General features: G+C 40.2%; 1 protein-coding gene across 1 annotated transcript; it reads right to left on the bottom strand.

Moving 5' to 3' along the window:
* Nucleotides 1–867: 867 nt before the first annotated feature.
* Nucleotides 868–7,850, bottom strand: rims2a (regulating synaptic membrane exocytosis 2a). Its single transcript, XM_014990633.2, has 6 exons — nt 6,830–7,850; nt 3,668–3,809; nt 3,444–3,556; nt 3,237–3,338; nt 2,458–2,597; nt 868–2,353 (listed from the first exon to the last, which is right to left on the bottom strand). Exons 1-6 carry the CDS (start codon nt 6,972–6,974, stop codon nt 2,150–2,152), a joined length of 846 nt encoding a protein of 281 aa, XP_014846119.1. The 5' UTR covers nt 6,975–7,850; the 3' UTR covers nt 868–2,149.
* Between the last annotated feature and the right edge of the window lie 7,879 nt (nt 7,851–15,729).

Here is a 15,729-nt window from a genome sequence, read left to right as displayed (position 1 = left end):
GACTCATATGCCTCCCGGACACGGGAAGTATTGGTAATTACTAAAAATAGAAAATAAAAAATAAACTGGTCTTGGCTTTAAAATGAAATTAACAAAAATATAGTAAATTAATTTCATTATCATTCAAAAAAAAAAAAAAAAAAGATTTCTGTGGCAATATCCCCTATTGTTATTTAAACTTGTGATTTGCTCATCTTCACTAAGAGTGCTTGTAAAACCGAACCACAGCCTGCCGCTGCAGCTGCGCCGCCGCGGCCCCTTAACAACGCTACGGGTGCCTCGGCGCACCAAAAAAGGATCGTTTTTGCATGTTTGTCGACGACAGCGTCAAAATAAATATACTTGGAAATCACATTTATTTTGCCTGCCTTGATAAAATATAAAACTTTTTTTTTCTCTTTCTCTTTTTTATTGTTTGTTTTCCCTCAAAATTTCTGAAAGAAAATATGACTTTGGGGATGGAATGTTTTTTTGTTTTTATTTCTTCTTCTTCTTTTCTCTTATCTTGTTTTAGACCTCGATAACTGGCCGCGGAAGACCAATTTCTAATTTGCTGCTCAATTAATTGCGAGGGAGAAAAGTAATAAAGTTCACATGCACTGTACAAGAATCTGCAAAAAGTCCAAATATCATCTTTATCAAAACATGCTGAGTTACTGTAAGGTGTGCCCAAGACATGTTGCAGAAAATCCTTTTCAACATGCTTGTAAAATCAAATTCAATTTAAAACAAAATAAGAAAAAAAAAAAAAAAACGTATTAAAAACAATGCAGAACTGTAAAGTAACTGAGTCCCAAAATTAGGACCATATCAGGGAACTAAGTGGTGGTAGCAGTGAATACTACAAAGAGAAGTACCCTGGGACCAGGAAGAAAAAGAGAAATGTACAATTTGCACATAATGTTTCTTTATAAGGCTGGAGCATTTTACAATGAAATAAATAACTAACATTTATTTTCATTGTCACTTTTTTCTTAAATAACTCCAAATGTTTTTTTTTTAAAGTTCCCTTATCTGAATGTCTGAAAAAACACCCATGAATGGTCTAAAGGATGATAAACTAATGTCTTTTTTTTTGTCACAATGTTGCATTCACTCCCCTTGAAAACCATGCACTAGTGAAATATTTCTTTAAAAATAATATAAATTGTTGAAAATGGCTGATTTGTTTCATTTCGTTTTCTTCAACTTTTTTTCTTCTCTTTTTTTTGCAAGTTACAGCCTCAAGAAAATAAATATATATATACTTTTCTTTTTAAATTCAGCTAAGAGTTTGTGCCCATGCAAATGAACTGAAAAGGGGTAAAAAAAAAAAAAGTTTGATTTTTTTTGTACAGTATATCAACAAAGGAGGAAAATAAAAAGTTGTACTTTTTTTTTTTTTTCATGGGGTTGGGATTGCTACTGTGTATTCTGGAGTGTTGGTGGGTGGCCACTTCAGTATTGCCCCTGATTAACTGGTGATTTACCAGCAAAGATGGATCAGCACATAAACCCAGAGGATGCAATGCATTTTTCTTGCATGTAGGAGGATAGACACACACACACACACCCTCCCCCTCGTTGAAAGTGTTGGTCTCCACAACTGCATTTATGTCGCTAGATTTGTTGGCATGGTGTGACCAAGCATCTGGTTAGAAACACCGTCACCCCCACGGCCCCCATTCAGATAAAAGTACACAGACATAAAAAAAAAAGAAAAAAGACAGGAAAAAATTTTAAAAATCAACATAACATTGATTTTTTTTTTCATTCTAAAAAGGGGCCTCTGCCGGAACTCGTTTAGTGGTTCCCGGTGTCAGCCCCTCCCCATGGCTTCAAATTGGAAGAAAAAGCCGGAACCGATGAGTTCCTCGTGCTAAGGAGTTCGTCCCGGCTTCCTCCGAATGACAAACGACACCTGGCAATTCCCTGCCGCTGGGTGCTTGCAACGCGCTTTGCCACGTGCACAATGTGCGCAACGTTTTTGTTTAAAACACAGGATCACGTTTTATTATTTCTTTTTTGTTGTTTTTTGTTTTGTTTTGCGCCCCTAGAAACAGGCTCAGAAGACACAACATCAAGCATGCAGTGTAACCGGGGTGGGGCCTCGTGACCTGCAAATCGCAACACCGGCTGCTACAACGACGCTGTTAGGTCCGCAACGCTGCTACGATCGCGAGAAGCTGTCCAGCGAGGATTGGGAAGCTCTTCTCGTCAGCGGGGCCAGCGTGGGGTCCACTAGCGAGGAAGGAGGGAAGAGCTTGTACCAGCCGATCACCATGTTGGACAGGTCCAGGTCGTCTAGCAGGATCTGGACTGCTCCCATGAAGGATTTGTGGTCCATGCGGCCATAGTCGCCCCAGACGATGACCTGAGAAAGAATTATAAAAAATAAAAAAATCGCAACAGTTGATAAAAATGCTGAACTTTTTGATCAAACAAGAAGGTGACCAGTTGAAAGAATCATTTTGTCACCTGTAAAACTTTCCCTCCTGGACTCTCCTCAAACGGCAGTTGCTGCTGGTAGAGAGGGTCCAGAGTTTTTCTTGCTACTTTTGTTTTCTTTTTGGCTATGCAGGCTCCGTTTTCCAAAAGGTAGACCTTTACATATGGTGCTGGAATTGACAAAAGAGAGAAAGGTGAGTTACGGTTTTGGACACGCTGCTTGTTTTGTATTGAGAATCCCAAATGCTACAATGCAGTGGATTTACCTCCTTCCCCCAAAAACCAAAACAGACTAGGATCTAGCTAGCTGCTAGCTGAAACTTGCTTGTTCTTTTAGCCCATGGGAGCCTATTGTTGCTTCAAAAAAACATCTGATGGGACGCTGGAAAAGACTATTGTTGTGTTCAAGTTGTGCTAAAAGGAGTTAGCCTATTAGCGAAGCTATTCAAGCCTAAAATAGCATCTCAATGCTAAACATGTAGCAGCTGCACATGTTTAGCATGTGCAGCTGTATGACACAACGCTAACGTCAGTGTCCACAGTTCTCATTTTACTAAAGACTTCCATGAACAATCAGGAGTTCCTGAAATACAAGAAAGCTGAATAACTATAGCAGCACTTTGCACCAATCTGATGGTTGAATAACCTGAGTAACAGATTAAAAACAGTAAATATATTTGCTGTTGAGATGTTTTGGTAAATATAATTTTATCACTGGAGCAGTTAAATTATTTATTAATCCTCTTTCTGATTTTGAATATATAATGATACAGTTCATTACATTTGGTCTGTCTGAGAACATGAACTACCTGGCAGTGCCTTGGATCCTGGTTTACCCACAAGGCCCCGGGCTCTGATGACCTCAACCTCTAGGGCTCCTTTTTTCTCCACCATGCCTATTTGGATGTCCCCTAAAAAAATGGATAGAACAAGATATTTAAAAAAAAAAGCCAAAAGCTTTAATATCACAAATTTTCTTTTATTGTAAAAACAAAATGTTACAAGGTTCTTCTCACCCATTGGTGGAGTGGCCAAAGTCTGCCGTCCAACCAGCTGGGCAGGTCCGAGACCATCCAGGAAGTCGCTGAACTGAGCGTCCGAGGAGAGCCTCACTCCGGGGAAGATGAGGCTGGAAGCCAGAGATCAGATTGAAGACAGCGTTAGGTCAGGTACCACTTCACAGCTTCAGTCTGAACTGATCATGTAACGACTGCAGCCATCTGTCTGTCTGTCCTCTTACTTTCCCTCTGAGCTGTAGCTGTTCATGCTGCCGTCCGTGGACTCCCGACTGGCCTGCCGAGTCATCCTGCTCCTCATCTCCACCGCCAGCCCTGTCTCCGTGCTCCTCTGGACGGTGCTCCGCAGCTTCTTACCTCCTGCTTCTGCACACAGAGTCGCAACACGAGACGGGAGAAGAGAGACAGAGAGAGGGCGATGAATTCATGACGGCGAATCGAATCAGGCTTTATTCACGTGGACGGTTGCTGAAAAGCCTTGTGCTTGTTTTTATTCATAAGAGAGAACTGTGTCTTTTGGAACTCTTGCTTAACGCCAGCACGTGAGTGACGGTTTTGGGATCATGTGACAAACGTATAAGAATTCCAATTTATAAATCTCCATATGCCGGTGGCGCTGTGTGGATATCATGCCAAGCAGAATATCAAGTACGGTTTGTACTTCCAACTGCCACAGGAACCGCAGTGGGTTCATAATCCACTGCCATCCTCCATGCTTCCTAGATCAACCCTTCAAACTGATCCAAGAAGACAGCTGACTGCCTTCCCCCCCATCAAACCTGCTGCTGCTCATCCACAGTCCATGATCACACAGTTACTATGGTTACTGCAGTGCTCATACCTACACGAACCACAGGTATCGCCCTCATCACTCGACCAGTGCTTATTGCATAGGCAAAGCTAATGCTTTTAAGCAGCAGTATTATGTAAAATCAACTTTTTTGAGCTTTTTTTTGTTATAATGTTTCTTTCATGCATGTTTGAGAAATTGTTTAATCTCCCTTGGCAACCATTCAGCTGTGCAAGATGTCTGGTTGGACCTCGCTCTGCCTTTAAGCTGCTGTTTCGAAGCCAAAAGGCTCCTGCCTCCCTGCAACTCCTCCACTCAGCTCCTTCAGACTAGCCAGCTGCAATTAGCAAGCATCTGTTGGTGCTGTGCATCAGCTGAGTTCATTATACCAGCTGCTTCTCAAGGGCAATGCTGGGAAAAATGTTGTTAAAGGGTAATAGAGGAGCCATGTTGTGATGACTTCCTGAAGGTGGAGTTTCAGAAAGAGCAGGAGATTTTAAAGAGACAGAGGCCCAATTTCAAGATGTTACCTTACGAAGTCAAATTTCTTTTAATATACATGGGATTTTTGTAACAGCTGAAGGTAACATAGTTACAAGATTATGCTATAAAATGGTGGTATGTGCCTGAAAATCGCATAGCACTGCCTCTTTAAGGCACTGAGGTGATACACCTGTTGACTCACTGATTATTGCCTTGTCATTTAAACTGAGCCACCATTGCTCATTATGCAGGTCATCTACTTATTTTCTTTACGTCTCGTCAGTGTCCTCTTGAAGCCAAACACATTTCCAAATGCTTACACATCTTGACAGCACCTAGTTACTTCTGCAGCCAAAAACTGTTCCCCCCTTCAGGGTGGAAACACAAAGAAAGGTTCCTACCACACAGGCTGCTGACAACCCATGTGACCCAACACCCATTCACAAATATAGTTATTTATCACCTGCTCCATAAAAAAGTCACCTTCACATTTCCATATTTGAAAACCTGTCATTATGGTTCGTCGATGAGGCAGGTAGCAGAAACAGACCCATGTTTCTTTTTACAATATACTGAGACCGGTGCTCAACTGTGATGATAATTAATTGCTACTTCCATGTCTTTCTGTGTTCTCTATCCACCCAATAGCCTTATTTATTTTCATAAAAGCAAAACAAGAGATGCACCAATCGAGGCTTTTCATGGCTGATACCAATGTCCGGTGGACTTTGAGTGGCGAGTTTGACCACATCGATTTTTGTAAGGACTATAGCACATTAAAGAAAAATAAAGTGCCAGAGTTTTATTTAGTTTTTTTTCTGATTTGAGGAAATAGTTTTGAATCCAAAAGTAACTTATGAGAAGATTCTCCACATGTATGCAGGTTGGGGTGTATGAGTGTGACACCTAACCATTATCTGATATTTATTAACTCAAAGAAGTTTAATTAGCTTTTTAGAGTTTTGTTTTATGTGTCTGTGTTTTTTTTTTATGTGTTTATTGGCAAGTAATTGTGGAAGTTGTTAGTTCTGGTGCCTGTAATAAACATTTGTCAGTATTAGATCTGCTAAACAACCTCCAGAGAGGAAATGAAGTAAGCGGACTGATTTCAGTCTCTGGCCGATTGATTGGTGCGTCTCTGGTTGTCATGGCATCTTCAGGTGTACGACTTCCTTTATTCTTCCTGGAGTCAAATGATTTACAGTATGTGAATGGTGAAACCTTTATTTATGCAGTCACATGACTTCAAAATGAGGCCAACAATCCAACATGGTTGACCCTGAAAGGACACAAATCGCTCATAAATAATTGATTTTAATGCTTTCTCTGTAACACTGTCATTTTCTGCCGGTGTGTGTAGTTGTCACGTGTCTGGAAGATTCTTGGTCTTTTGTGCAAACACACACTTTGCAGTAATGAACCTCTTCAGCCTTGAAAGCTCAGTTATTGAGCCGGCCTCCTCTTCCTGCACTTCACAAATTTTCAATAGGAGATGCAGTGACAAAGGTTTGTCTCTGACGTCTGCAGCAAACCTCCTCAGCCAATCAGTGAAGAGTCCAATCTCATCAACGAGCCTCAAAACCGCAACATTTCAAACCAAGCGAATCTTTTCTGCAAATTACAGTCAGAATGAGGCAAGAAGCAGCATTCAGATAGTCGGAGTTTGTTTAAAATTGATAAATAGCAGATGTTACTTCCTGACATTGTTGGGGTAAATTTTAGTTTTGAGTGTTGATCAAATGATTAACAATTAAATAAATCATTTGAGGCACAATGTCACAACATGTCAGGGGTCCTGACCTAAGCAAAACACAGAAAATAATCCGCAAACCCACAAAGTCAGGCTTCTTCTTATTATTATTATTATTTTTCATAAGATCATCTTTGTTACTGGTGTCAATAGAAAAAAAATAAACATCACTTCATTATCAACCCAACTGAACCAAACGATAACTGAATTTCCTTCTTTCAATTTGCCGTAATTCCCAACCGGAATACAAAAAAATAAAAAATAAAAAATGGGTGCATCTTTCCCAGCTGCTCGCTCAGCGCCACCAACCCCAAAGCCAGCAGAAGCTGAATGCGCGTGACATTTCCCCGGATGTCGTCTTACCTCCATCTTCCTCATCAAAGGAGTTCATGCAGGGGAAATAGACGGCCAGCGCCTCGAACGACGCAGACAGGCTCATCTTGCTCTGGGAGCACTGGATGCGCATCCCGGGAGCCGCGGCCGAGACGTCGTTCCCCTGCCTGCCCATGGTGACCTGGAGTCTTCCTCTTCAGCAAAAGGCAACGGATGTTTTGTTCCCTTTTTTTTTTTTTTTTTTTAAGATCAAGGCTTTCCTTTCCTTTTAGGATGGTTAATTTCAATGGAAACAAAACAAAACAAAAAAATGCTTATTTACAGAAAAAAAAAAATCTATAAGCCCGGTTACAGATGGAGATGCGGTTATTCAGAGCTGGATAGTAGTGATAAAAAACACAAAGCCTGTCCGCAGACACTCTGGAGATTTCATCCTCGGGAAGATGCTGCAGGGGAAAAAAAATTGCTGCGTCTGGATTGGAGTCTTGTGCCGTCTGAGTCTGACGCTGCTGCTGCTGCACCTCTTTCTTCAGCTGGGGGTGGGGGTAATGGAGGAGGAGGAGGGATGGAGCAGTGTCTCGCCTCACCAATCAGAGCGCGGGGCTGCTCAGCCGCACCTCTGCTTGGTCTGCAGATGAACGAGCTCTACCCAGAGATACTGAACCCCCCTCCTCCTCCCCCCGACTCTTCTATTTTTTCGCTTACTTTTTTCCCCCCGTTCTCCCCACCAGCTGGCTGGTTTGTTTCTTCTGAGTCGAACATTACTGCTATTTACCTTTTCTCCCCATTCTGACCCATTATCCCCGCTCCGTCCCTGTCCTATCCGCAGAGGCCAATGAAAACAAGCTGTCATTAGGTCTGCCAGCATCCCTCACAGCCACCTGGCAGTCACTCTGACTTCACGTGGCTGCCGCTGCTTCCCAAAGCCCCCCACTCTCTTCCCTAATAACATCGTCACAGCTGTGTTTTGTTTCAGAGAAATTCACTTTGCTTTCTCTGCTGTCACAATCACTCTGGACAACAAGTCGAGAGGCATATAAAGTTGATGTATTCGTCTTGAAGGAGTTTGGGAATCGTCTTTTGCGAAGAGGCTACATTAGATGTAATTAGTTTATTCAGCTGTTCTCCAATAAATCAAAATAAGTCAAAATATTTGAGTTTTCTTCTATTTCTGTCTGACCCAGTCTGTATTAGAGTCCATGGATCAGTGCTGATCAGTCTACATGTGGAGTGTATGACTGCAAATGAAACATTAACTGTCCTCAATAGAGGATAGTTAAATATAGAGTTAAATATAGTGTTCGACACTCTATATTTTGGTATTGATCCAATATAAAGTAACTATAGGGCCTGTATCACCGATACTAATACCGATACGATACTTTTTTTTATTTAAGTTTGACATATCATCAAACTTTAAATCTTTAGGGTTTTTTGTGTTCTTTTCTTTAAATTCTTTTGTTCACACCGAGGATATAAGTTAGAGAAATTTTATAGGCATCTACAAAATGCATCAATAACATATTAACATGATTTGTGTGGATTTTACCTAAATAAACAAAGTGCAAAAATTACCATTTGAGAGAAAATCAGAAGGTGTTTTTTGAGGTAGAGTTGAGAAACCTCAATAAAAAAATAACAAAAATTCATGATGGAACTTAAAACTAAAGTATCAATCTTGGCACACTAATATTGATCCAATACAGATACAAAAATGGTGTTGATATTATCGATATTTTGGATCAACTTGCCCACCTTCAATCCTTACTGCTCCAAAAATCCCAAACAGGAAACTGTTGTTCCACTATCAGACAGAATAAGTGCAGATTTGTGCTCAGAAAAAAGTTGCTCCTCTGTGTGAAACACTGCAGCCTACTTCCACAGAGAAGCTGCAGACTGTATGGAGTCCATTTGAAGATTCCATCTAGGTCAGCAAGAGCAGAAAGCCGTTTAGAGCCAGAGGGGAAACTGAGCAGTGACAGTATCTGCAGGTGGATTAGCTTTAAGTGTGAGCGTTTTCAGAACCGGCCTTAAATGTGTGTCAGTTTTCAGCTGAGTCGAAAGTTTCTGTAGGGATCTAACCTGGAAACTGTTAGCAGTAGAGATGAAAACTTTTGTTTCAGTGTCGTTTTCAGGTTTTTAGGTGCTACTAATATTAGCCCTGGCCACATCAGCAGCTCTGTGGAGCGTCATTCTTTTGGCCACAAAAAATATCGCAGTAGCTCTAAACATTTGGATTTACTTTCTCATCAGACATTACATGAAGGTTTCTGAGTTCCTTAATTCCTCCATAAATCACACAACACATTCTAATCTGTTAAAGTGTATAAATGGGATAAAAGTTGTGCTTAAATATCGGGGAAAGCACTGAAGTAATTCTCTGAAGATCCTCAAATGCATCTTCTAAGGTTGAATTAAAACAAGAGGGATCTATAAAAATGTCCTGTTAGTGATTGAGAAGGTAAATGTTGGCATAAAGAGAACATTTTCTGAAGACTTTAGGAAAATGGATAACTGACTCTAACATGTTCATACCTTTCAGGCCTTTCTCCTGTCTTATCACAATTTTTGCTGTCCCTTGCTACCTAGCAAGGCTAATATACCTTGCTAGCTAGTCTTGAGTCACTAAATTCAGTGAATTCAAACTCAAACTCTCGTGTAACAGTGAAGACTCACAAAAAAAAAAAAAAATACATAGAATACATGAGATGAAATAGATCTGCCACAATAACATTTAAGACTTATTTAAGGCCAACATATTGCATCCAATGAATTTAAGACAATTTAAGGTCTTGATTTTAGAGATATGAAATTAAGACATTCTGTATTTAGAACCAAGTTGTACTTGGCGACAGCAACAACAATCCTCCAATTCATAGTAATTGGTGTGAACAAAACTCTAAATGTGTTTGGGTCATTATCTCTAATGGCCTACATGGACACAGACATTGTATTGATATCCTGGTGAGAAATAATTTCATGCTTCCTTCTCAGTTTTTTCTACTTCACAAGTCCAGCGATGGAGAACTTTGAACAGATTTGTTTACACAGCACTCCAAGGCAGTAAAAGGTCACTGTTGGCCAAAACAAATATGGCCGCCTTTTGTAATCTGCCAGATATCCCACAGAAAGCCAGAGGATGTGACAATACTTTGCAGTTGGATGAAATCTTAACAGAATGGGAAATACAAAATGTAATCTGCCATATAGATCATATTGTTCTTTTGCCATTAACCCTATTTTAGTAAAAAAAAAAAAAAGACAAATTTTTGACTAATTTATTGTTGTTAAATCATTAAAGCAGATGTTCTGACTTTTCTCTAACTAATTTGAAGCAAAGTGAGTTTTATTTTCATTATGCTGCAAATAGTCAGTATATGACACAAATACATACATTTTCAGAGTATGTTATATATATTCTTAAGCTGGATTCTTTTTCTCTTTTGCATATTTGAATACTTTGTGTTGAATCTACGTGCCTCCATGTTCTTTGCTGCTGTTACACCTGAATTTCCCCAATGTGGGACAGTAAAGAGTCTTTCTGTTTCTGTTCTTTCCCAAAAGAATCACCTAAATTGTTGATGTGGAACGTCATGGCCAAGATTCTGGCACCATTTTAACAGAACAGTTGTAATTGGACCTGAAGGGAATAATTTATGTGAGAAAGCTCACCTATGTTCCAGAGATAAAGCTGCTTAGCGCAGAGAAAAGAGGCGAATTGGCTCAAACAAAGGGTCGTATCTGTGCATCAGATTTCAGGCTAATCTAATGTACAGATTAAATTAGAGTCTAATCTGATGTTCAGCAGTGTTGAAAAGCTGGAAGAACATTTTGTTGCTCTACAAATGGTCCCAGCAAGTTTCCACTCAACATCCAGTTACCGCTTCCAGTAAAGGATTGTTGACCTTATGTAATTGTTTTTTATGATTTATGACAAGCCATACATGAGATATATCAGATTAGACATTAAAAAAATAATAATTTAAAGAATAAAGCAATGGATATATTGGTTAAAATAGTCTGCTTAGTCATTTTCCTGCTAGCTTGCTATTCTGACTTCACCACCTTGACATTTTTACCACTGGCTGTAACATGTTTTACTCCTTGTTAGAATGTAAAATAAGAGGCAAAAAATAATTGCGTCTAAATCTTAAATATCTTTCTTGTGAAGCATTCTTGTGAATCTGTTCCTTTGGTAACACACTTTTCTGTGCCCTGTGCTGCTAAATCAGTATCCTCACTGCTCGATGCAACGAGGAGGCGTGGATCTCAGCACAAAATCCTCCCAACGCCAAAGAAAAAGCATCCACATCCTCTCCCATCACTTATTTAGCGGATGGCGCTCAGCTTGGCTCCTCATCCCGAGCGAAAACCAAAATAGAACAGAGCAAAGGTAGCTCTCCTCTCCTCTCCTCGCCTCTGTCTAAGCCAAGGCTCGTGTATCGAGGCGCACGTGCCCGCTCCTTCCCGCAAACCCAGTCGGCACGTGTTGTCAACTTCATCTTTTGTATCTTTGACACAGTTTATTCTTCCTTTTTTGCCCACCACAAAGAGACACCTTTTCTTTTCCTCCCATTGCTGACACTTCACCTGGTGCGCAGAGCTGAACATGTAAGGATTATAATTTAAGTTGTTGTCTTTGTTAATCCATTTACTACTGAGACTTCGACAGCCACAAGCGAGGTGCTAATTTCTATGTCCTACAGAACACAAATGACAAGAAACAACACCGTCAGCGAAAGATTAAACGATTTCAAACAAACACAGAGCTCCACTTCAGGCGGAATTCAAAAACGCCGACCTCTAGTCTACTTCTTTTATAGTCAGAAGATCTGATGCTTGTTGCTGTAAAAATAAACTTCTTATCCTTTGACGATAATCAAAGTCGGTCTCACTTCAAACTCCATCATAAACCGCTGCGACAGGGAGCACGCAACTGGACATCACATGCACACATCAGACGACAAGAATTGAAAAAATCTTAACAATTTTTTTTTCTAACAAAAACAAAATGCTCTAATATCCCAGAAGTCACAGGCGTACTCTGCCTGGAAGATAGTAGCACTCACAGACTAAGAACTTTGGAGCCGTTCCAAAGTGATGAGGCCAGGCCGGGTCAAGCATCAGAGAAGCCCTCCAGCGGTGTAAACACAGCGTAATGGGGGGCATGGAGGGAGAGCTGTGACTTCAGGACTCACATGTGAGAGCCGAGGCAAACAAACACAAAGGAGCACTTAGATCCCATAAACCAGGATACCCACGAGTGAGTCGTGAAACACTCTCTTCTCTCAGTTTACATTCTTTGTGGTGCTCATGATGCAGACCAGTCCTGCAGTCTGGAGATGCAGCTTCCCCGGCTTCGTCCACCTCAGATATGATGACAATTAGGACAGGAAAGAACTTTGGTAACCAAATAAGGTGCAGAGCTTCGTTACAGACGACGCTATAATTAGCAGTCCCCTCAGCACATAGTAAAGTCAAACAGAGGAATTAAAGGTCAAAGTTCTGGTAGAATTGCGTAGTAGAACTGGTTTAGCAAAGACATACTTATGTACGGCCATTAAAAACTTCACGGCTTGACAAGATGCTGTATCAATGGAGTTGCGTCGAGAAATTGTCAAGAATAAAATGACTTTCAGTTTGGTCAATAATAAGCCGGACAGATTATAAACCAGACGCCAAACCTAAAGTACAACCAGCACAAAGTGGTGTTGGAAAAACAAAAGTCAAAGGAAGCACAGAAATCTAAGAAATAATTTAAAAGGAAACTCTTTTTTTTATTACATTTTGAGTTATGACTGGGGTCTGTGAGAGAGCGAGACTTTATCAAGCTAACAGGAAGGCTAACTGAAGTACAGCTAAAGTGTACATGTCTGTTTTTATCCTTTTGAGCTTTCGACCCGTGTCTGTAATGGAGCGTGCCGTATCTGGATGTGTTAGCATCCTTTTGTAAATTTTAGGTAAGCTTAGCTAGCATTTCTAAAATATTCTCAAACTCTAGGAATGCTAGCCACATCACTGCTGTGCTAACTACGCTAGCTACCACAACTATAGGAAAACCCTATTTCCTGCTCTCTCCCAAACTGTGCGACCTCATTTCTTCTCCAAATGCCGATTTTTGATTTACCAATGTCCTCATGTTTAATACATTTAATACTTTTCTTATATCTTCTACTTTTAGAGAGAAATAAGAGGCAAAAGAGTTACAAAATCTTGAGATTGTATATCATCTTTAAAGATGATCCAATAGTCATAACTTTAATGGGAATCTTCTACTCAAGAGAATTAATTTGAAAGTAATAGACTTGTAAGAGCTTTACAGTAACTCACAGCTCAAGTTGAGCAGGCTTGTCATAAACTAGGTTATTCTCTGGCTTTTCTCTCAGCTAAGAACCTTCAGATCTTCAGCAGATGTTCTGAGGTAGAACAGACATTTGGGTGTTAACTTCAGAAGATGTTGGATCGGGCCGTCTCTTGGCTGCCTTGCTCCTCTCACAGTAACGCACACCTAAATTCTAACAGATGGAGAGCTCACAAGGGAATGACATGGGATGTGAGTACTGCCTAACCTTATGAAAAGATAAAGAAAAATATGATACAAACCGCTGACATCAAGCCAGCTGATATCTCTCAGACACAATGAGAAAACACGTCATCACCATAACATGACAGCTTATTAAAAAAAGGAAAAAAAGAAAAGAGGAAACGTATCTTAACAAGTTTCGTGGGAAGCGGAAGCGTCAACCTCATGGCTTATGATTAGGCTCACCACAGCATTTTTCTATTGAATGTTTCATCAGACCTCCTCTGTGACATCAGAGCTCCAGATGTCTTCACGACGTCCAAAGAGGTAGTCCATACTGTATTTTTAGCAGCAGCTAAAAAAAAAATCTAAAAATGCAGCCTGGAAGTTTATTTGTAGATTTTGGGGGGAAAAGGAAAACGTGTTGCATTTGAATGTAAGATATACTGTGTGTACGTTTTATTTGTATTAGCCAATTTGAATGTGGCAATTCAATTAGAGAAGCTGAAAACCATACAGTTGTAGTATGGACATAGCATTAATAACTGTGCTTTGATGAACCCAGAAAAGACAGTATATCACAATAACTCTTAAGAAAAAGTCAAAAACTTTTTTCACTATTAGTGACAAAGGAGAAGAAAGGACTGAACAGCGGTCTTTTGTGTATTAAAAACACAGAATCTAACTTATAAAACGGCTAAATTAGAAGAATGGAGTTACTATATTTTGTGTAACACAGCAGTGAAAGCGGCTTCAATGACCATGATTGAGCAGAAATGCTAATATGATGCTTATATTAAGAAGAAGTGAATGAGGAGGAATCTGTGGTCCAGGTCATCTAAGTTCATCATACATCTGTAAGATACAATACGCAGCAGTGGGCATCGCTAACTAAGGCTACGCTAAAGCATAAAGTGCCATAACAACATGATATTTAATGCATGGTGGGTGTCAAACATGTTGATTAAATTTATCCAGAAAATTAGTTTAGGGCAAACTAAGTGTGCTAAATGTTTTCAAAGTTAGCAAAAGAAGCTAAAGCGCTAAGCACATTAGCATATTAGCTGAAGTGTGCCAAACACCGACGAGACCTGACTTTCAAAGATTAATACGTTTAACCAAGCGTGGAAAACAACGGTAAACAGACCCGCTCACACTGCAGTGGTTTATTACACTTTAAAGATTAAACTTTAATGATTCAACAGCAACACTTCAGTTTTTCCAACACCTGTTTGGTTTCAATCTAGAAGGAAAATGGGAAACTACCACAAGGGAAGCAGCGTTACTTCCCAGCCCTTACAGCATACACGTGTTTAGGTAGGGAGTAAAGACATGCAAAAATCACAGTTCGATATCTATTTTGAATTTCGAGACATGTTTCAGTACATTTTCAGTTCGCTTCAGTCAAGAGATTCAAATAAAAAGAGCTGACTAGAGGCTGTTTTATTATTATTTTTTTTTAACAATAAGCAATAAATGGTTGAATGCTGCAGGCAGCTGGATTTGGACTTCAACTGATTTTTCTACAGAACCTTTGATGTTTACATTCAGCTTGACATTGATTCAGGTGAACAATCAGTTGCCTTACTGCTATTATTGCAAAAATTTGTACGCTGACATGAGGATGTGGTTCGGCTCACCTTCCTTTCTCCACTGATGCTGCATGGAAAACCTAAAGGTTTCCAGTAAGCAGAGTTTAATGACAGCTGGGAATCCTCTCATGTTGCATTGTCCACTTGGTTCCCTACAGAAATATTCTGCCTGTGTTCAGGTATACAACAACGCTGTATTTGTTTGTACCAAACAAATACGTGCGTACCAAACTGACCGGGCTGTATGAATACTTTCGACCCGGCTATATGTTCCGTTACACCACCATATTTAGGTCATTACACAAGTGGCTTACTGGAGAGCTCAGCCTGATTAACGACTCTCCTGTGAACTAATTTAATAGTCAAGAAAAGAGGACAGGAGCAGATAAGGAATGAAAAGGTGAAATACACAAAAGCGAGGTTAGACTACAAGCGAATAAAGGAATGGACAGGAAAAGAAAAGCATAGGAGGGGGAAAAAAGAAGTAGCAGGATAAACAATCTTGTATCCAGAACCGTAAAGGTGATGCGTGAAGTCATGTTGCCGAGTTGTGATCATGCAGGACCTGGAGATCTGCACGTCTGCTGCAGCTCTGAAGCAGAACAACCAGCAGCCTCAGCAAGCAGAGAAGCTGCTGAAATGGCACCAAACTCAACACTAAACATAAATCACCGCAGCCAGACGCTCAGAGTTCAGCTATTTTTTGCTCATCTAAAAACAGCCTCACATACAAGTTTAAAGGTCCAAAACTATCAGTGGCGTTAGCAAAAGAGAACCGGGACAACGAGGAACAGCAAAGTCCGTAACTTTTCCTA

Source organism: Poecilia mexicana, unplaced genomic scaffold (assembly GCF_051168715.1).
Source record: "Poecilia mexicana isolate PSO_F unplaced genomic scaffold, ASM5116871v1 scaffold_16, whole genome shotgun sequence".
Classification (NCBI taxonomy): domain Eukaryota; kingdom Metazoa; phylum Chordata; class Actinopteri; order Cyprinodontiformes; family Poeciliidae; genus Poecilia; species Poecilia mexicana.
Note: the sequence above shows the minus strand (reverse complement) of the source record. Positions and strands in the feature narration are given on the sequence as shown.

What these genes read in the sequence shown, in the direction of transcription:
- rims2a (XM_014990633.2), bottom strand. Translation starts at nt 6,974, where the DNA reads ATGGGCAGGCAGGGGAACGACGTCTCGGCCGCGGCTCCCGGGATGCGC. An exon ending in CTTTGATGAGGAAGATGGAG is followed by an intron (nt 3,810 to 6,829) that starts GTAAGACGACAT and finishes CTCTGTGTGCAG; the next exon opens with AAGCAGGAGGTAAGAAGCTG. An exon ending in TTTGGCCACTCCACCAATGG is followed by an intron (nt 3,339 to 3,443) that starts GTGAGAAGAACC and finishes CCATTTTTTTAG; the next exon opens with GGGACATCCAAATAGGCATG.